Source organism: Peromyscus eremicus, chromosome 3 (assembly GCF_949786415.1).
Source record: "Peromyscus eremicus chromosome 3, PerEre_H2_v1, whole genome shotgun sequence".
Taxonomy (NCBI): Eukaryota; Metazoa; Chordata; class Mammalia; order Rodentia; family Cricetidae; genus Peromyscus; species Peromyscus eremicus.
Window position 1 is genome coordinate 49,945,034 of NC_081418.1, and position 22,384 is coordinate 49,967,417.

Here is a 22,384-nt window from a genome sequence, read left to right on the forward strand (position 1 = left end):
GGACTCTTGAGATACTGGGATTACAAGTACTTGCTGCCATACCCAGCATTGCTTCGCATTCTTTTTTTTTTTTTTTTTTTTTTTTTTGGTTTTTCGAGACAGGGTTTCTCTGTGTAGCTTTGCGCCTTTCCTGGAACTCACTTGGTAGCCCAGGCTGGCCTCGAACACGGAGATCCACCTGGCTCTGCCTCCCGAGTGCTGGGATTAAAGGCGTGCGCCACCACCGCCCGGCGCTTCGCATTCTTTAGGTCCAGTTTAAATGCATTCTCATTAGAAACATTTTTTTGGGCTGGCGAGATGGCTCAGTGTCAATTTGAGTTCAATGCCCAGTATTGATGGAAGGACAGAACTATTTCCCACACGTCATTCTCTACCCTCCACATATGCACCATGGCAAGTGGTCTTCTTCTGGCTATCTCGTTCCAAAAAACCTCCCATGTAGTGTATTGGTAGTATTACTAATTTATTAAAACTTGTAGTTGTTTTTCATAGCCTTTTTTTGTTTTTTGTTTTCTGCGAGATGGTCTCATGTATGAGCTCAGGCTGATCTTGAACTTGCTATGTACGTGTGTTTGGTGGCCTTGAACTTCCAATCCTCCTGCCTCTATCTACAGAGTCCTTGTATTACAGGTCTTTACCACTGCATCCAGTTTGTGGAGAGCTAAGGGATTGAACCCGGGACTTTGTACACGCCAGATAAACACTCAGCAACCAAATTAACTCCCCAGCCCTAATTGTCTGATTTATATTTTGAAGGTCCATTAAATGAAGAAGTGTACTATATATGACTTAACATATATTCTGAAGAGAACTGTGATATTGATGAATTTTTTATTATGTATATTTTCAGTGTAATGTCTTCTTTTCTTTCCTAGAGAATGGATCTTGGAGAATGCCTGAAAGTCCATGACCTGGCTTTAAGAGCAGATTATGAAATTGCATCCAAAGAACAGGACTTTTTCTTTGAACTTGATGTATGTGATTTTGCTTTCATGTTACATTGTAGTAAAAATATTTTGAACATGAATTAATGTCTCTTAGGAAGAAAGAATTAGGAAGGTATCTTTGTGATTCTATGATGGTTAATACATGGATGAGGTAATACACGTTTCCCCCAGTGTGTAATACTAAGTATTAAAAGCTAAGGCCTTAAACTTAGTAGACAAACACTTTACTACCGACCTAGCCCTGACTCCCAATTTTCAATATATAAGAGATTGAATATTAATGAAAATGTATAAAAGAGGTTTGTTTTTGTTCTGTTAAATAAAAAAAAAATCATTTATTTTTGAGACAGGGTCTCTTACTTAGTTCTGGATGTTCTGGAACTCCAGACTGGCCTCAGATTTACAGAGATCTAACTTGCTTCTGCCTTCCAAGTGCTACCACACCTAGGTAAAAAAGATTCTGTTGAAAAAAAAAATCAGCTTATTTTTCCCAACAGAAGTAAAAGTGATTAAGAAAATAGCAGTTTCAGGGCTGGAGAGATGGCTCAGAGGTTAAGAGCACTGACTGTTCTTCCAGCGGTCCTGAGTTCAATTTCCAGCAACCACATGGTGGCTCACAACCATCTGTAACGAGATCTGTTGCCCTCTTCTATCCTACAGTCATACATGCTGTACACATAATAAATAAATAAATCTTTAAAAAAAGAAAATAGCAGTTTCAACAAATATAAGCCACCCATTTTTGTTGTATTTATAGTCGTAAAGAAGTGGGGCTGGAGAGATGGCTCAGTGGTTAAGAGCACCGACTGTTCTTCCAGAGGTCCTGAGTTCAATTCCCAGCAACCACATGGTGGCTCACAGCCACTTCTAATGAGATCTGGTGCCCTCTTCTGGCCTGCAGGGACACATGCAGGCATACTGTATACATAATAAATAAATAAAAATGTTAAAAAAAAAATTAAAGTCGTAAAGAAGTAATTCTTGAATTTTTCCATTAATAGATACTTCTACTGTATTAATAGATCACTAGCTAGATCTCTCTAGTTCAGGATGAAATACAGGGCCTTATTTTTAGTAGACAAGCACTGTATATTGCCAGGCTACCCCTGCAGCCTCAGGACCATGTTTTTAATGTAAAATAGTAAAAGAAATAGAAAATACTGTTTAGGTATCAGAGTTACAAATATGATTTAATGTTGTCCTTATATAGAAGCATTTCTTGTATAAAAATAGAGAAACTTGAGACCGAAGAGATGGCTCAGTGGTTAAGAGCACTTATTTTTGCAGAGAACCCAAGTACGACTCCCATCACTCACATTTTGGCTCACAAAGCATAATTCCAGTTCTGGAGGTATTATGCCCTCTTACTGATGTTTGCATACACATGGTACATATAAATATATATGCAGGCAAAGCATTCATATGAAATAAATAGCTTAAAAAATAGATATAAACTAAATTATACAAAATGTTTTAAAGAACATACCATCTTTCAAACTTTTTGCATTTTTATGAAATACATGTACATAAGACATAATGATCAATAAAAGTCTAATGGTGCTCTTTATCGGTGAAATTAGGTAATTTTATTTAGTTGAAGATATCAGTAAATAGGCCCTTCTGATTCTCTGGAACATCCAAGAACTTTTGCTTATGGAAATGAAAATTATGTATAAAAATACTTTAATACTGTCTGGCCATAAGGTACAATAGAACTGTTGAAGATTTTGGTTGGATATTGAGGTTATTTTTAGTCTTTCTGCATTATTGGTGAAAAGTAGCTGAGCCAAGAGGTAATTTTTACAGATAATGCTTAATTGCTCTTTTTGAAAGTTTAACTATTTTTAAGCAATACATTGGACTTTCCCCCTGTGGGCTACATGATGTTATCAAAACATTTTTAGTCGCTATTGATAAACTAAATGTAAAATATGAATGGAGTTTCAATTTGCATTTTTTATGGGTGAAGTGAGTGTGAATGCTCTGTATTTTAGATCATGTATAATGGCAGCTGTTCTGAGTTGACTAAACGAGTGTTACCAGTTTTCTAGTTGACTTATATTAACTTCTTTTTTTTTTTTAAGATTATTTATTATGTAATGTTCTGCCAGCATGTATGCCTGTGTGCCAGAAGAGTGCATCAGATCTCATTGCAGATGGTTGTGAGCTACCATGTGGTTGCTGGGAATTGAACTCAGGACCTCTGGAAGAGCAGCCAGTGCTCTTAACCTCTGAGCTACCTCTCTAGCCCCTATATTAACTTCTTAAGAATTGCGAAAATCGGTCCTTTCCCTCAAGTATGCTATAAATATACTTTCTATTTTATTTTTCTTCAGATGGCTTTTGCCTTTAGATAGTATTTTTAGTTAATATTCTCTAATCAGTGCTTATAATACCTATTTTAAGTTTGAAAGATCTTTTCTATTTTGATCTGAAAATAGTTCTCATCTATGGTTTCTTCTGCTATATATTTTTAATTTTTTGATTTATTTTATATGTATGAATAGTATGTGTGTGTGTATATGTGTATGTGTGTATTTACAAGGCACATACCTGGTATCCATGGAGGCCAGAAAACAGCATCATATCTAGCATTGCTGTTACAGATAGTTGTGACCCACATGTGGATGCTAGGAACCAAGGTTTCTCTGTGTAGTCCTGGTTGTCTTTCAACTCGCTCTATAGACCAGGCTGGCCTCGAACTCACAGAGATCCGCCTGCCTCTGCCTCCCTAGTGATGGGGTTAAAGGTGTGCGCCACCACTGCTCTATGATAACATTTTTAAGAATGAAAAAATTTTAAATTATTGTTTTGAAGTTTTTAAAGATTCTTTCCTCTGGACTTCTTTTAATTAATTTTTTTATAATTACTTGAAAACCAGGCCCTCACACATGCTAGGCAAGTGTTCTGTCACTAACAATTCCTCAGCTTTGTGTTTTTCTTGTTTTAGGGGTGAACTGCAGGGAGGAGTATAGCAGATTGAACCCAGTGCTTCCTACATAGTAGGAAAGCACTTTTGTACTTAGGGCTTCATCCCCTAACCCAGAATGTAGTGTTTAGTGAAGATATTTCTGGATACATTGACTTTGTGGCAGTAATTGTTTTATATTAAATTTTCTAGGCCATGGATCATCTGCAGTCATTCATTGCAGATTGTGATCGAAGAACAGAAGTGTCTAAGAAAAGATTAGCAGAAACTCAAGAAGAGATAAGTGCTGAAGTGGCAGCAAAGGTAAGAATTTTAGTCATTGTATTAGTTCAAAACATAAGTTTTTTGTTTTGTTTTGTTTTTGTCGTTATTGTTTGAGTTAGGGTCTGTCTTTGTAGCCTTGGCTGTTCTGGAGCTCACTCTGTAGACGAGACTAGCTTTGAACTCACAGAGACCTGCCTACTTCTGCCTCTTGCCTCATGAGTGCTAGGACTATAAAGTATGTTTTTAACCCATTTTATTCAATTCCTCCCCCCCCCCCCCCCCCCTTTTTGGTGTTTTTTGAATCAGGGTCTCACTGTGTAGCCTCTTGCTGGCTTGGAACTTACTGTATAGGGCCAGGCTGGTCTTGAATTCACGGAAATCTACTTGCTTCTGCCTCTGAGTGCTAGGATTAATAATAATAAAAAGCATATGCCACCATGCCTGGCTCATTCCAAGTTTTTGATTTTTCAATAATTAGATTGTAAACCAAAGTAGGGAATTCTATGGAATTGTTTTTACATACTCAAATGTTAACAACTAATATAACAAAGTAATATTGATAATTATATTTTATTCAGAATTTGCCAGTTATACATGCATTCGTTTGCATTATAATAAATATATGTATAGCACCTTTATTTAGTTTTTGGAGACAGGATTTCTCTGTATAGTCCCAGCTGTCCTGGAACTAGCTCTGTACACCAGGCTAGCCTTGAACTGAAACATAACCCCCTGCCTCTGCCTCCCAAGTGCTTGGATTAAAGGCATGTGCTACCACTGCTTGTCTCCCCCCCCCCCCCTTTTTAAAGACTTATTTTTATGTGCGTGAGTGTTTATTGCTTTTGGTTATATGTGTATAACATGTGCATACCTGGTACCCACGCCATTCTAAGTGAGTGAATCAGAACCCCTGACACTGGAGTTACAGTTGTGGACCCCCTGATAGGGATGCTAGGTACTGAATCTGGGTCCTGTATAAGTGTAGCAAGTGCTCTTAACCACTGAACTATCTCTTCGGTCCCTGATTCTTTTGTTTTTAACACACATAAGCTTGCGTAGCTGCCACTATAGTTTAAGGTACTGAAGTAGCAATGAAAATACTTTTACATTTGGGAGTCACCACAATATGAGGAACTGTATTAAAGGGTGACAGGCAGCATTAGGAGGGTTGAGAACCACTGATATAAGGGATCATGTATCTCATGGTTAAGCCATCTACAAGTGATTAGGTTCTACAGACCTGTATTGGTTGTGCAGTATTACATTGGTCATCCATCACTACAGAAGAACTAAGCTAATGATCTCAAATTCAGTGACTCATGTCACTGCATGTAATAGATCAGTTAGATTGCACAGCACTCTTGTGTCAGCAGGGATGTCCTGGCACATGTTTTATAGTCAGCTGGAGGCTACTGAGCCGTTCTTTGAGGGCTAGGCTAATCATGTTTTTTTTTAAATGGGTCACTGAGGCTTTTATTTTGCTTGTAGAACTGCTGCAGCCACCTTAGAGATTACTGAGCCATTCCTTGAGGGCTAGGCTAATAATGTTTTTAGTGGTTGAAGAGAGACAGAAGCATCATACACAGTTATGCAATGTTTTTCAAGCTGTTTCTTAGGACATGCTTGTTCTCCTCCATTGCCATAATCAAAGGAAATGTGTGCATAAGTTTAGAATCAAAGTACAATTGTGAGGGGGCAGATGCAGGAAGATTGATCTTTGGCTATTAATACAATCTTTCAGTGATAATTTAAAGAAAACACATTGATGAAAGAATAGTCATAAAAGAGTTGGAACCCTTGAGAAAAGGAATGTCTTGTATTGGGGACATTTTACGTAGTAAATATTATTGGAATACTACTTTGTTAAGATTGTATGTTTCTATTAAGTTAAACTTTCATTTCTGAGTGTAGTGATGTATACTTGTACTTGGGCACAAGAAGGAGGGTTAGGAATGGAGTCCAGCCTAGACTGTAGCAAGACTTGTCGTGCTTCATAAATGGATCTTCATTGAGACTTTTATGAGTTTCTGAAATACATTGTTATTCTCCTTTTGATTTTTTTTTTTTTAATGTATATGCATGTTTTGCCTGCATGTATGTCTCTGCACCATACACGGGCCTGGTACCTGTGGAGGCCAGAATAGGGCATTGGATTTCCTGGAACTGGTGTTACAGATGGTTGTTAACTACAATCTGGGTGATAGGAACTGAATCCAGGTCTTAACTGCTGAGTCATCTTTTTAGATTTTCATTCATGATCTTCTCTTTTGTTTTCCTAGGCAGAACGTGTTCATGAGTTAAATGAAGAAATAGGTAAATTGTTGGCCAAAGTGGAACAGCTAGGAGCTGAAGGAAATGTGGAAGAATCTCAAAAAGTAATGGATGAAGTAGAGAAAGCACGGGCAAAGAAAAGAGAAGCAGAGGTAAAATTCCCTTTCCTTTTTTTTTGTTCTGTTTTGAGAATTAAATCAATTTAGGAATGTTTAAGTACTTGCTGTTATAATGTTGGGTTCTGTTTTAAAGTGGTTTTAGAAAATTGGTGTCATAGCTGTATTGAAATTTATAATTCATAAATGTCAATTTAAACCAATTACCCACATTAAAAAAAAACACCTATATATACTGTGCTACCTACCCTTTTCCTCATCAGTTTTACTTATCATAACAATATAATCTGCTAATTCCTTAGGGACCTTCTCTCATTCTAATGTTATGACAGAAGCCAAAAGTTGTAACATCATGTAAACAAATTCTGTTTTGATTGGTATACCCCCCAATATGTAGAAACTCAGATGTGTTTGGTAGAGATTATGATGTATGCAGTCTCTTGCTATAGTTCTGTTGGCCTTAACTGATGACATCTAGACTGCTTCATGATGATCTTTAGCTTTTCAACTCTGGGCTTTTTTTTTTCAGTTCTTTTTTTTTTTTTTTTTTTTTTGGTTTTTCGAGACAGGGTTTCTCTGTGTAGCTTTGAGCCTGTCCTAGAACTCACTTTGGAGACCAGGCTGGCCTCAAACTCGCAGAGATCCGCCTGCCTCTGCCTCCCAAGTGCTGGGATTAAAGGTGTGCGCCACCACCGCCCGGCTTTTTCCAGTTCTTAAACCTCGAATTTAAAATATTTTTGTTCTTAGAAGTCCAGAGTTGCAGGTGAAGTGGCTCACACCTGCAATCCCAGCAGTTGGAAAACTTGAGTAAGAGGATCATAAATTTGTAACCCACCTATCTATTGAGACCCTGTCTTGAAATAAAGAAAAAGATGGCAGGATCTGTTGTGACAAGATTAAAACAGAAGCCCTATCATTCAAACTGATGTTGGGTTGTGGGAGTCCAGCTCCCACTTTTTAAAGGGTTCTTAGGTGGAGGAGAGAGGAATGAGGAAATATCAGATAGAGAGACCTAGCCGACGAGAAGAAAGAAACAAGGGATAGCTTCGGGAGGGCCTGGATCAATACCAACAGCCTCGTCCTTTATTAAAAAGGGCTTTTTATAACGTGCCAAGGGGAGAGGCAAAAGACTTCCCCCTTGCAAGATCAAAGCACACTGTACAGCCAAGTGTAGACCTTTCCAAACACCTGGTAAACACACCCATGACCAAATCATCTCCTTATGCAGCCCTGGTGGGTAAAGTAAGCTCAGATTCTCTGATCCTGAGTAATTTGGATTTCCACATTGGGTACATACTGTTTCTCTTTTTCTATTCTGTTCTAATACTTCTGTTCTTCATACTAGTGTGGAAAAGCAGAGCAGAAAGAAGCAATTTTAGTAGCTTCTTTAGCATACTTGTAGTCTCAATGTTAGTATTTAGTACCAGAAGAAGACAAATTGAGAAGGAGGAGGATAAAAGGAAAAACTCATTGTTCCTTACAGCACCTATATAATATCCATATCATAGTGATGACCCTAAGACATCAAGAAAATATTAGCTGGAGAAAGAAAGGCCTACTGCATTGAATGCATGCTAGTTATTTTCACATAATTTCTTTCCCTTGGGGTTGAACCTGGGGCTTCATGTAAGTACAAGGCAAACACTCAGCCACTGAGCTGATATCCTCCCCGCTTCACTGCAGTATGCTTATACCTTGGGGTTGGAGTTATGATAGTTGTAAGCTGCCATTTAGCTGCTAAGCATAGAACCCAGTTCCTCTGGAAGAGTAGCTAGTGCTCTTAACCACTAAGCCACCTCTCCATCCCCTTTATAATCCACCCCCACCCCGCCCCACACACACCCCCACACAGGGTTTCTCTGTAGCTTTTGAAGCCTGTCCTGGATCTTGCTCTGTAGACCAGGCTGGCCTCGAACTCACAGATCTGCCTCGCTCTGCCTTTCGAGTGCTGAGATTAAAGGTGTGCGCCACCTTTACAATATTTTTAAATTCATAGAGGTGTGTGTGTGTGTGTGTGTGTATACCTGTGTGTACATAAATACATAACTCTGACATGTGGGTCCACATTCTTGTATATAGACATATGTGGAAAACAGAATTATCTTAGTAAAGGAAAAGAGGATAGTAGATTGATAAATTTACCACTGTGTATTGTTCATTGATGAATACCATGTAATGTTTGGGAATAAGTCATCAGAATTGTGATGAAGATTAACAATTCATCTGTTGTCTTGTTGATGGGGGGGAGTAAGTAAAGGATAGGTGAAGCTTTGACCGTCAGTAGAGCTCTCTTTCAAAGGAGTTATTAGAACAACGTTTTGTATGTATATATAGTATATTTTTCTTAGAGAACTTTCAAGGACATTTGTGTGATCATTATTTTTCTCACTTTTGTTTAGGAAGTTTATCGAAATTCTATGCCAGCTTCCAGTTTCCAGCAGCAGAAACTTCGAGTCTGTGAAGTCTGTTCTGCATATTTAGGTCTTCATGATAATGACAGGCGACTTGCTGATCATTTCGGGGGTAAACTGCACCTGGGATTTATTGAAATAAGAGAGAAACTCGAAGAATTAAAGGTACATTGTGTAAATTAATATCCCTCACTCTATTTACTCTATCAGTTTTCTTTTGATTTCATTGACAAGGTCTTGCTGTGTAGTTCTGGTTGGTCTTGAACTACTGACAGTTCTTGTCTTAGCCTGCCTACTACTGTAATTACAGTTAGTTTTTGAATAGTAGTGTTTATTCTGATTCAACAGTATTGAGACTCTGTTTAAAATGTATTATAATGGTGAGAAACAGAGGGAAGATCTTGTAGATGCAATTTTTTTATGATTTATTATGTATACAGTTGTTATGTTTACTTGCATGACAGAAGAAGGCATCAGATTTTTTATTTTTTTTGGTTTTCTCCAGAACAGGGTTCCTTTGTAAAGGTTTGGAGCCTGTCCTGGAACTCACTCTGTAGACCAGGCTGGCCTCGAACTCACAGAGATCTACCTGCCTCTGCCTCCTGAGTGCTGGGACTAAAGCCATGTGCCACTACTGCCTGGCTTGGCTTCAGATCTTTTTATAGGTGGTTGTGAGCCATCATGTTGTTGGGAACTGAACTCTGGACCTTTGGAGGGGTAGTCAGTGCTCTTAACCTCTGAACCATTTCTCTATCCTGTACATGTGATTTTTTTTTTAAATGTCATTAAGGAATGTTGGGGGTGGGGCTGGAGCTCAGGATGCTTGGAAAAAAACAAGTAATGGTGAAACGTGAAGTTTTACATGTTTTCCACAATTATGGAAACCCATCTTGGAAGTCTCATAATTGTACCAGACAAAATTTTAAATTATGTTAATTGTACTATATGGAAAAACATATAGTTTAAGGTAAAGATACTTAAAGATTTGCCCAATAAATTTACAACTGATTTTTAAATTATTATTATTTTACAGAGAGTTGTAGCTGAGAAGCAGGAGAAAAGAAACCAGGAACGTCTGAAACGAAGAGAAGAGAGGGAGAGAGAAGAACGGGAGAAACTGAGGAGGTATGAATGGCATCAGAATAGTGCATGTGTTTGAAGCTCAATCTCCAGCCTGAAGGGAATATGACTTGAAGATGCTATTAAAGTGGTGCTGGGCATAGGAATTTTGAAATTTTCGCCTTTAAAGAATGTTACAATGCAAGCTGGGCATGGTGGCAGTCAGTCCCCAAGACCCACAAGGTAGAAGACAAAGACCAGTTCCCAAAAGTTGTCCTCCGACCTCTAATAGCATGTCATGTCATACTGTGGCACATGGGGGCGCACAAAATTAATTTAAATTGTAATAGTTAAAAAAAAAAAACAGAGATATTAAATGACATGAAGATAGAAAGAATGAGATGGTCAAACACATTTTAGAAAAAAAACAATCAAAAGATTAGTAGGGCTGGGCTGTGGTGATGCATGCTTTTAATCCCTGTACTTGGGAGGCAGAGGCAGGAGATCTCTGAGTTTGAGGCCAGCCTAGTCTACATAGTGAGTTCTAGGACAGCCAATGCTACACAGAGAAACACTGTCTCAGAAAACAAAAACAAGCAAACAAAAAATTACCATGCAAGACCATTTTAATAGAAATAATACAGATTCAATATCTTGTATTTATCTAAAATGCTTTAAACCAGAAATGTTTCAGAATTTGAAGTTTCTGAATTGGAGAGTCTGTGAGTAAATAAGCATTACTTGTTTAGCATCTCTAATTTAAAATATGAAGATCCAGAAATCCTAGTTATTGTGTATCATGTCTGGATTTCACATTTTCATGCTGGGGATGTTCGGCCTTTAACAGCTCTTAGCCATTCAACTGAGCTGATGTGATTTCTTTCAAGAAATTTGGGAAAGCAAATAAGGGCTGTCTTGTGTCTTTTAGGTTGAATGAGTTACAGTAAACCTCTTGCTACCCATTGATTTTTTTTTATTTTTTTTATTAATTTTTTTTTTATACTAGGTTAGATTTTGATTTGTACCTTTTTGCACAGAACTGTGGCCTTTTCTCTTTTTTTGGTGGTAGTCTTAGGCCTTGAGCCCAGGGCTTAGTGCATACAAGCACTCTAACCTGCCACCTTTTATATGTTTTGAGGAAAGATTTGAGAGTTTTTCTTTTTATATTAAGCTATTACTATCTTCTCAATTGTAGAAGTCATAAATTATTTTATTTTGTTTTGGTTTTTGTCTTTTGTATTGTTTTTCATGACAGGGTTTCTCTGTGTAGTTCTGGCTGTCCTGTGTACCCAGACTGGCCTCTGCCTCCCCTGCGCCACCCTTCCCAGAAGAGCCATAAATTATAAAAATTTATTAACTTGATATAGCAAGTCTGCTCGTATTAACTGGTAAATTTAGTGTTTTCATATTTGGAGTGTTTAAACATCCTTGTAAGTTGTTGTTACCCATTGGCAACATGTTCAGAACTTTAAGCACTTTATAATAGACAGTCATGCCACAAAGAAATTTTTTGATAGCGTTCTCCTGATTGCATTATGTCTTTGGAATTTAAGTACCTTCTCTGAGATACTATAAGTCCCTAAGATAATTAATTATTGATCATGGTAACTCAAAAGCTCTGAGCATATTATTCTCAGTTTAAGTGAACTTTATTTTGTGTTACATAGCTGTGTGTGCATGTGTGCACTTGCTCATACACATGGCAGGCACACGTGTGTCACACTGCACAAGTGGAGGTCAGGACTTTCACCATGGGAGCTTAACTCAGGCCACCAGGCTTTTTACTGAACCATTTCACGAGCTTTTAGCTAGCAGCCTTTTTTAATTTTAAGGACAAAACAGTACAATGGTGTGTCATCTGTCTTGAGAAATTCTTTGTCTCTCTCTTTCTCTACTTTTCTTACTGTCTCACCCCCTTCACCATTTCTCTCTCCCTGTGTTTTCCATTTAACAAGTTTTATTTCAGGACTTAGCCTCTTTGTTTTTAGTGTATGCTGAGGTTATGTGCTCCCCCCAAGTTTTTTCTGTTTGTCGGGGGCGGCAGTGTCAGTGTGTCAGTACCTCCCGTGTGTGTGTGTGTGTGTGTGTGTGTGTGTGTGTGTGTGTGTGTGTAAGTCAGAGGAAGTTTTCTGGAATTGGTTCTTTCACCTTGAGACAAAGTCTCTTGTTGCTTTTATTATTATTATTATTATTATTATTATTATTATTATTATTATTATTGAGACAAGGTCTCTGTGTATCCCTAGCTGTTCTGGACCTCTATAGAGCAGACTGGCCTTGAACTCAAAGTGAGCTGCCTGCTTCTTTAAAGTGTGCATACCATCATATCTAGCTTATTTGGTTGTTAAACCTAGGTCTTGTTGTGTAACCCAGGCCAACTGCCTGAGTGCAGAGATTTCAAGCAGTCTGTCACTATGCTCAGTCCTAGGCTGTTTTTTCTTTCTTTTTTTTTTTTTTAAGATTTATTTATTTATTTTGTATACAGCATGTATGACCAGAAGAGGGCACCAGATCTCATTACAGATGGTTGTGAGCCACCATGTGGTTGCTGGGAATTGAACTCAGGACCTCTGGAAGAGCAGTCAGTGCTCTTAACCTCTGAGCCATCTCTCCAGCCCGCTAGGCTGTTTTTTCTAAGGATGTTGTTCAATATTGCATTATTTAGAATAGTGTAGATAAGCATTTTATATAGTGTTGGAATTATCAATTTAAGATTCAACTGACATAGTCAAACGATCCAGGCTGGCCTCAAATTCATAGAGATCCACCTGCCTCTGCCTCCCAAGTACCACCACCACCACCTGGCTACCTCATATTTTTTTTGTTATACGACTGTAATATTTGTAGGTGGTGAGAAAGTCGATCACCTCTTACTCCTTTTGATTCCAAAGTATAACCCTCTTGGATGAATGTGGTGGCGTGTTGGTACATACACAGGAATCTGAAGTAGAAGGACCTGCAGCCTTGAGGCTAGATCAGGCTATGTAGAGTTTGGAACCAGCCTAAGTTACATAGTGAGTCCTCATCCCCCAAAAACAAACAAAGCAAGTGTGGTGGTTCATATCTCTAATCTTAGCATTCATTAGAATATCTAGTTCAAAGCCAGCCTGGCCTGCAGTGTAAGACTGCCTCAAAACCAAACAAAGTTGAAGCAGTTTTCTCCTTTAAATGCTGTGAAATTGAGGAAGTACTGTAAATATGTTCATAAGATAAAGTTATAAAACAGTGTAAAATTACACAAGCTGGTTTTTAGTTTCTCCTGATATAATCAACTAAAAAAATTATGTCATTTACTAGCTAGCTATATGCCAGGCTCTGTTAACAAATTTGCCTTAGTTTATCTGATCTGTATTAGGTTTTTATTGCTGTTAGAAAATACTTGAGAAACAGTTTAAAAGAAGAAAGATTTATTTTGACTCATGGATTCAGAAGTTTTAGCACCTGGTCTACTGGCTCCATTGCTGTGGGCCTGTGGTTAAGGCAGAAAGAACATCATGATGACTGAAAGATACAAAGGGTCGTGGTAGAGAAAAGCTGCTTACTGCAAGGTTAGCAAGCACAATAAGTTGACAGGACAGGTCCAGACATAAGATCTTCGCTTCAAAGAACCCATTTCTTTGAACTAGGGCTCATCTGATTTCTATAACCTAACAGTACCATCAAATTAAGAATCTGTCATTAGGGGCTGGAGAAATGGCTAAGGGTGCTTGCCACTCTTTTAGGAAAATATTCGGGTTGTGTGTCTCCCCCCCCCCCCCCCCCCCCCCCGCCACATTGAGCTGTAACAACTGCTTGTAACTCCCAGCTCCATGGGATCCAACATCTTCTGACTTCCACAGGTATCCACGTGCATGGGGTATACATGCACACATTTAAAAAAATTGTAGATTATTATCCATTGATTGGATAATAGCCCGTATGATCCAGTTAGCTTTAGATGATTAGATATACCAGTTGGTGACCAGATCATCAGCACATTAACTTTTGGGGGACATTTTATTTATTTATTTTTTTAAGATTTATTTATTATGTATACAATGTTCTGCCTGCTTGTATGTCTACAGGCCAGAAGAGGGCACTATAGATGGTTGTGAGCCACCATGTGGTTGCTGGGGATTGAACTCAGGACCTCTGGAAGAGCAGCCACTGCTCTTAACCTCTGATCCATCTCTCCAGCCCCAGACATTTTATACCTAATGACATTTATATTGCTATTCCTGTCTTTCAAATGATAGATTAAACTAAGGGAGGTTATATAATTTTCCCCTGGTTGCACAGACAGTGAATGGATAGAACCATAGTTAATACAACTCAAATCATAATTTAAAATATATTTGCTATTATATATGCACCCCTGAAGTGTTTGGAATTGGAATTGTTTATTGAGTACTAACACTGTACTGGCAAATGTAAGGAGTTAGTTATATAAGATTATAATCTGGGGCTGGATCATTTGGAAGTTGGAGAGATGGCTTGGCAGTTTAAAAGCAACACCCACATGGTGGCTCACAGCTATCCATATCTCCAGTTCTGGGGATCTAGCCTCTTCTAACTTCAGACTTGCACATGGTTAACATACACACATGCAGACAAACACACACTTTTTAAAAAAGGAATATAATAATTTTGGGGCTGGAGAGATAGTTTAGTGATTAAGAACATGTATTGCTCTTCCAGAGGACCTGAGTCCAGTTGCCAGCATACACATTAGGTAAATATCAATTTCCTGTGACTCCGGCTCCAGGGGATCCAATGCATCTAGCCTGCTGAGTCATGCACACCCAGATACACATGTATACACACACACACAAATAATTTTTTAAAGAATATAATTCATGTAAATGGATAACAAAAAAAGCCTTGGTTGTTGTTGTTATTTGTTTTTTTCTGTTGTTCTGGTTTAGGAAATGGTTTCTGGAGAATTGTTTTTGTGATAAGCACACAGTTTCAGTCTCCAGAAGTATATTCTTTTCTAAGTATATACTTTTCTAAGCAGAATTCTGTAGAGTTTTTTTGCTGGGAGGAGATGAGGATCCATAAGTACATGACTTGTTTTTATAGAAGTGAAAGTCAGAACTCAAGAAGAATGTCATTTACCAACACATTGTGCCAGCTTAAAAACTTTATATAGCCATTTCTCTAAAAGTAGATATTCTTTTTTTAGGTCCCGCTCACATAGCAAGAATCCCAAAAGGTAGGTACTGTAGAAGATGGATAAAATAGTGAAGCTGTGTTTTTCAAATGTGTGGTTTTTAGGTTATATATCTTGTAAATTTCAGTGAGAATCAATAAATTAGTACTGACTGAGAGAGCAATGGTGGCACACACCTTTATTGCCAGCACTTGGGAGGCAGACGCCAGGTGGTCTACAGAGTGAGTTGCAGAACAGCCAGGGCTACACAGAGAAACCCTGTCTTGGAAAGAAAAAAAAGTTATCATTGACTTTTTGTTAGTTCAGATTTGAGCCTTTTTTTTTTCTTTTTTTCTTTTTCTTTTTTTCCCCCCCTTAAATGAATTAGTTTAATTCAAAGTGATACAGAATTCAGAGTACTACTAAGATGAAACTCCAGGCTCTAGTAGGATTTCAGACTGGGTTTACTTACATTTACAGCTGAGCTAGCAATGGCTGAACTCTAGAGGTGATGAGCTTTTGCATTATTTATTTATTTATGTATTATTTATTTATTTATTTATTTCAAACGTTTATTACAATATACAACAGGATCCAGGATATCACTTCATTCTGACTATAGGTGGCAAAGATGTTATAGTGGGGAATCCAGATGTTTAACATGCTCCAGGATAACACTTCATTCTTGCTGTAGGTGGCAAAGATGTTATGTCAGGGAATCCAGATGTTTAAATAAGAATGGAAGAGGGTCACCATCATCTCAGATATGAGGAATCTCTCTCTTTTTTTTTTTTTTTTTTTTTACCAGATTTCTTATTTCCACTTGTGGCCAGGGGTCCATTCCCCATGGTCTTGGCTTTTAGCTCCCCGAGTTTCTTCTGCTCCTTCGGTTTTTCGAGACAGGGTTTCTCTGTGTAGCTTTGGCACCTTTCCTGGAACTCACTCTGTAGACCAGGCTGGCCTCGAACTCACAGACATCCACCTGCCTCTGCCTCCCAAGTGCTGGGATTAAAGGCGTGCGCCACCACCACTGCCTGGGTCTTCTGCTCTTTTTGTTTCTGCTTGAAAGCCTTATCTTCTTGTCTATCTCCTTGGCCTGCTTCTTGGGCTGTTTCAGGGTCTTCTTTTGCCACCTTCTCCACCTGACATGGCACCTACAGACAGCTGAGCTATTTCTTTAAAAATCTTCTAGAAATTCAGTAAATGTATGACAGAATTTTTTTTTTTTTAATTTTTATTTTATGTGGTGTTTTACCTGCATGTATGTCTATGTGAGGGTGTCAGATCTTGGAGTTACAGACAGTTGTGAGCTGTCATGTAAGGCTGGGTATTGAACCAGGTTCTCTAGAAGAGCAGCCAGTGCTCCTAACTGCTGAGCCATCTCTCCAGCCCAGGATTTTCTTTCTTTCTTTCTTTCTTTCTTTCTTTCTTTCTTTCTTTCTTTCTTTCTTTCTTTCTTTCTTTCTTTCTTTCTCTTTGTCTCTCTCTCTTTCTCTCTCTTTCTCTTTCTTTCTTTCTTTCTTTCTTTCTTTCTTTCTTTCTTTCTTTCTTTCTTTTTAAAGTCAGTTTGAAAAAAATCAATCAATTTGAGTGGTCCATTTAAGAAACAATGTCTTAACATACCTGTTGGAAATACAAATAGGTTTGCCAGCTAGCTGGGAATTTTGTTGTTATTGTGTGGGTTTTGTTTGGTTTTGTTTTTGAGACTGTGTAGCCCTGCTTGGCTCCAGTTTGTCTTCTGGCACTGTTAGGGAGGATTACAGGCATGTGTCAACATACCTAGTTAATTGTTTTTCCAGGCAGGGTCTTGCTTGAATTCATTATCCTCCTACCTCTATATTCCTTAACAATGAGATTACAGCTGTGTACCACCACATCTGGCACTGTATCCTTAGTGGAGTGTCTATGTATGTGATTCTTCATACCCTGAGATAGTTGTTTATATTTGTTGTCACACAGTAATACTTCCCCCACTCACTTTGTGTAATACGCTCCTCAGAGCTTCCTGGTTTGAATGATAAAATACTGATCTTCATGTTTGTTAAACTGCAGTGTTGCTTTTCTTTACTCACTTCATTGTAGCCAAGCAGGTTTCTTCTGTTGTGCCTTCAACATGTTGAACTTGCTCTCATTCCAGGACTTTTTACCTGGGTGCTATTCGCTATGGTGGCTGATTTGCTTCTTCTCTTTTTAAGTCTTTGCTCAAATGCCATCCTGTCAGAAAATCCTTTTCTGCCTGCATTATGTAAACTAGTCCTACCCATTTCTCCATTTACTTATTTCTTTACTAGAGGTAGATCTCTAGAGACTTGTTTCTAGATTATAATCTCCAACAGTTCAGGGACTTGATTTTATTTTACTATTCCTTTTCCCTTGTAACTAAAAAGGTGCAATGGGCTAGGTACCTAGTAAGTATATTTTGCATGAATAATTATTATCTAGACATTTTAAAAAGTTGCATTAAATTATGTATTAGATGAAATAGGTTAACTAGGTCAAAATGAGTGGTTAAAAATACCATTTGATAAACTTCTTTTGAGTAGATTTTTATTTAATTTTTCTTTTAGATTATTTTGTGTACCACGTGTATGCCTAGTACCCACGGAGTTTAGAAAAGGGTGTCCAGATCACCCAGAACTGGAATTACAAATGGTTGTGAGCCACCATGTTAGGAATTGAACCTGGGTTTTCTTTGAGAGCAGCCAGTGCTCTCGATCATTAAGCCACTTCTCTAATCTCTGTTTTACTTTGGAGACAGGGTGTCACTATATAGCCCTGTCTGGTCTGGTCTCTCAGACAAGATTAATCTCAGACTCATAGCAGTCTGCCTACCTGTCCCAACCAAGTGCCAGTTAAGACATGCACCATCATTCCTGTTGCTTTTTCATCTCATGAGATAGATAGAAAGATAGATAGATAGATAGATAGATAGATAGATAGATAGATAGATAGATAGATTAGGTAGGTAGGTAGGTAGGTAGGTAGGTAGAGAGATACAGACAGATAGACTGACAGATACATAGGTAAATAGGTTGACCTTACTCTCATGATGGATGTATGGGCAGACAGATAGACAGCCTTCCTATGTTCTTCAAAGCCAGGTGTCATAGCACATTCCTATAACCCCAGATTTGCCTGTAATTCCAGTGCTCAAGAGGCAGAAGCAGGAGATCCAGGAGTTCAAATCAAGGTCATCCACAGCTACACAGAGCAAGTTTGAAGCCACCATTGGCTATATGAGAAATAACTGTGTTTAGTTGAAGAAACTATTCAATTGTGGTTAGACATGAAGTGTATAATATGTACCTTTATTTGACTATAATACAGACTGGAGCTAAGTGCTTTTAAAATTCTTCTATAGGAGATAGAGAGATGACTCAGTTCTTAAGGGCATTTGTTCTTGCAGAGGACCCAGCTTCTATTCCCAGCAACCACATGGCAGATCATAGCAGTCCCTAATTCCAGCTATTGGGGATCCAGTGCTCTCTTTTGACCTTGGTGTATACCAGGCATGCATATAGTGCATAGACATTCAAGCAAAGCACTCATACACATACAAATGAAATGAATATATATATATATATATATATATATATATATATATATTTTTTTTTTTTTTTTTTTAATGAAAATTCTTTAACTAGGTGTGGTAGCTTACACCTTCAGTGTCAGCACTTGGGAGCCAGAGGCAGGCAAATCTCTGAGAGTCCAAGACCAGCCTGGTACATGGTGACACTGTATCAAATTAAAAAACAAAAAAACCCTAAAATATTAATTTAAAAACAAACTATCACACAATTATTACACTTTTGAAGTTACGAGAAAATAACATTATGGTAATTTGAAACGTTTTTAACCATACTATTGAGGTACAATTTATATGCCATAAGATTTGTCAATTTTAAGTTTGTGAGGAGCTGTTTGCAGAATTATCAACACAATCCAGCTTAAAACATTTTGATGTTTTTGTTTGTTTTGTATTTTTGACATGTGCTATAATGTCTTAGGCTGCCCATGAACTTACTGTCTTCTTACTTCCTCCACCTAAATTCTGAGATTACAAACGTGCGTCACCCACATCATCCTTCTCTCACTCTTAAAGTGACTTTAAACAAACAGTATACTTTTCATCTTCTTGTGTTCCCTCACATGTTTCTGTTTTTTCCATGCTATGTCCATCCTCATTACACACAAACACACACATACATCACCACACACATACATGTTTTGGTAAAATGCCCAAATTATATTTGTTTGTTTACATTGTAATTTTTGGCTTACTATGGGCATTCAAAAATTCAGTGGTCAAAATGTAATTCAAATAAAGGATGGTTTATCCATAAATACTCTTTATTATCATTTCTTCTTTATTTCATATGCATCCGATATATTTAATTTCTTTCCTTGTTTTGTTTTTGTTTTCTGGTGGGCAGGGGTTGGTTTTTTTGGTGGTGGTGGTTTTGTAAGATTTATTTTTATTTGTGAGTATATGCCATGTGTGTAGAGGGGATGGCCTTGGAAGCCAGAAGAGCATGTTAGGTTCCCTGGAGCTAGAATTATAAGTAATTATAAGCCTCCTCATGTACATGTTGGGAATTGAACTCGGTTGTAGAAGAGCAGCATGTATTGTTGAGCCATCTTTCTAGCTCCCCCTATATTTCTTAACTATGCGAAAAAAAAAATCTAAAAATTGACGTGAAGTGGTAATACTGATTGTTGCCTTTATTTTTCTTTCATATTCCTGATACAGCTTTTAAAAAAAATTTTTTTAAGTATGAATGCTTTGTCTACATGTATGCCTGAATGCCAGACGAGGGTATTAGATCCCATTATAGATGGTTGTGAGTCATCATCTGGTTGTTGGGTATTAAACTCATAAGGACCTTTGGAAGAGCAGCCTGTGCTCTTAACAGCTAAGCCATCTCTCCAGCCCCTGATACAGCTTATTTAGAGTCTCACTATGTGTATGTAGCCCTGGCTGGCCTCGAATTCAATGTGCCACCACAATTTCCCCTGATAAATCTTTTTTTTAATTACTATTTTTATGTGTGTATGTGTTTTGCTTATACCTGTGTATGTGTGAGTGTGTGTGTTTATGTGTGGTGTGAAGGTCAGAAGAGGGCTTTGGTATTGTCTTCTATAGCCCTTGTCTGAATCTGGGGTTTGTGTTTTATCAACCAACCCTCCTTCCTCTGCCCTCAGCTGGTTTTATAGGTGTGTGCTGAGATCTACTCTCTACCTTTTATCCATGTAGCTTTTTTTTCCTGTCTAATAGTAGGGGTGGATCCTATTAGCCCCTTGGGTGTTAAGCGAGTTTTATATCACTGAGCAACAGTTGTAGTGAGTTTATTTCTGTCCTGCCTGCCAGCGCCCAAATAACCACATGGAAACTTACTAATTATGAAAGCTTGACCAATAGCTTAGGCTTGTTTTTAGCTAGCTCTCATAACTTAAATTAACCCATTTCTATTAATCTATGTGCTGCCCTAGGCTTGTTTACCTCACCTATGTACTGTTCATCCTGCTTTCCTAGTTCTTCAGTGTTCCCTTGTTTCTGCCCCTTCTTCCCAGTGTCTTCTGTGACTGGAAATCCTGCCTAGCTTTAGCTTTTTATTAAACCAATCAGAGTGGCACATCTTCACAGTATACAAAAAGATGATTCCATATTTCCCCCTTTTTGTCTAAATAAAAAGGAAAAGTTTTAACTCTTAACACAATAAAATTATATCCAATAAGAACAATTATCAGATTAAGAATTACATGTTCCAGGGCTTGGGGATTTAGCTCAGTGGTAGAGTGAAAGGCCCTGGGTTTGGTTCTCAGCTCTGGGGAAAAAAAAAAATAAGAATTACATGTTCCAAAGTTTTATACCTAAACCATTTTTTTAAATCATAACTTGTATTGCCATCCTGAAAATATCTTTTTAGATCTTAAAATATCTTTTTAGATAAACAACTTAAGCTTTTATGTTTCTCAACCTATATATTTTGCATCTCTTTGGTAAGTTTTTTTTTAATTAAGTAACAAAGAAATTTATAACTATAACTATCTTGTCTTCAACTCCATTAGACACCCGAAAAGGATAAAATAGTACTTGAGTCAACAGGAAGTGTAGAGCAAACAACTTCCAAAACTATAGAAATGACAGAGACATCTGGCTACCTGTACAGTCACCCAAGGTTCCTCTGTAACATTGAGGCATTTATCTTTGGCCTGCAGGAATTTTGTCTTGGCAAAGTTTGGTATTCGCTTCCTGTTGTGTCCTGCTTGTCCAATTTGAACAGCATATTGTCAGCAGTCTAGGCAAAGGCAATTTTCATCACAAAGAAAGCAAACTATATGGAGGTTCTTCAGTGCTCATCTTTTTTTTTTTTTTTTTTTTTTTTAGACAGGGTTTCTCTGTGTAGCTTTGCATCTTTCCTGGACCTCACTCTGTAGACCAGGCTAGCCTTGAACTCACAGAGATCCACCTGCTTCTGTCTCCGAGTGCTGGGATTAAAGGCGTGCGCCACCACCGCCTGGCGCTCATCATCTTTTTATGAAGTAGATTGGTGCTGCCAGGAGCAGACGTGTCTCGTTGTGAAAAGCCTTATGTTATTAAAACAGATCTTTGCAGTGTTTGAAGACCATCTATTTAAAATATATCTCTGTTTGACCTTGAAAACATTCATAACATAACTTTAAGTTTGATTGTTAGAGATAAATAACTACTAACCTGTATTTCTTTAATATCCTAAATAGCTTTCAAAGACCAAAACTTTACATAACCTTTTAAAATGAGCTGCATAGAGTACAGTACTTTAAATAAGAGTGGAAACATATACAGTATGATAAAAAAAAAAAATCCTAAGTTTGTATCAGTATACAAAGATCCATACCAATGTAAAATATCTGAGATCAGTAGTTGTTTAAAAGTAGATTCAATGATCCATCCTTTTATCATTTCTATATTATATTTCCCTTTCACTACATCCCTAGTTAACTGACATAAATTACAGTATTGGTACTTCTGGGAATTGGTGCTCTAGTTTTTTTTATTTTGAAATTCTAGTATCTAGTCATTAATATACTAGCAATGTATTTCCATTGTTCATGAGTTTGTTTAGAATAGAATTGCAATCAAATACAGCTACTAAAGAGTAACTTCGCAGTCTTGGCAAGATGCCCTAGCTGGTTAAAGTACCTGCCACCTAGCCTGATAACCTGAGTTCATTTCCTGGGATTCACATTGTGGAGAGAGACTCAACAAAAGTTTG

General features: G+C 37.8%; 1 protein-coding gene across 17 annotated transcripts in view; it reads left to right on the forward strand.

The window, feature by feature from the left end:
- Luc7l2 (LUC7 like 2, pre-mRNA splicing factor) overlaps window positions 1–22,384 on the forward strand; it is a 63,295-nt gene that overhangs the window by 34,990 nt on the left and 5,921 nt on the right. For 15 of the 17 annotated variants that reach the window (XM_059257606.1, XM_059257605.1, XM_059257592.1 and 12 more), the window contains 6 exons: window positions 876–974; window positions 4,069–4,179; window positions 6,420–6,563; window positions 8,927–9,103; window positions 9,972–10,063; window positions 15,162–15,191. In XM_059257606.1, coding sequence (XP_059113589.1) covers window positions 876–974; window positions 4,069–4,179; window positions 6,420–6,563; window positions 8,927–9,103; window positions 9,972–10,063; window positions 15,162–15,191 — 653 coding nt within the window. The remainder of the gene's footprint in view (window positions 1–875; window positions 975–4,068; window positions 4,180–6,419; window positions 6,564–8,926; window positions 9,104–9,971; window positions 10,064–15,161; window positions 15,192–22,384) is intronic. The other 2 variants (XM_059257599.1, XM_059257589.1) reach the window with 1 other exon arrangement.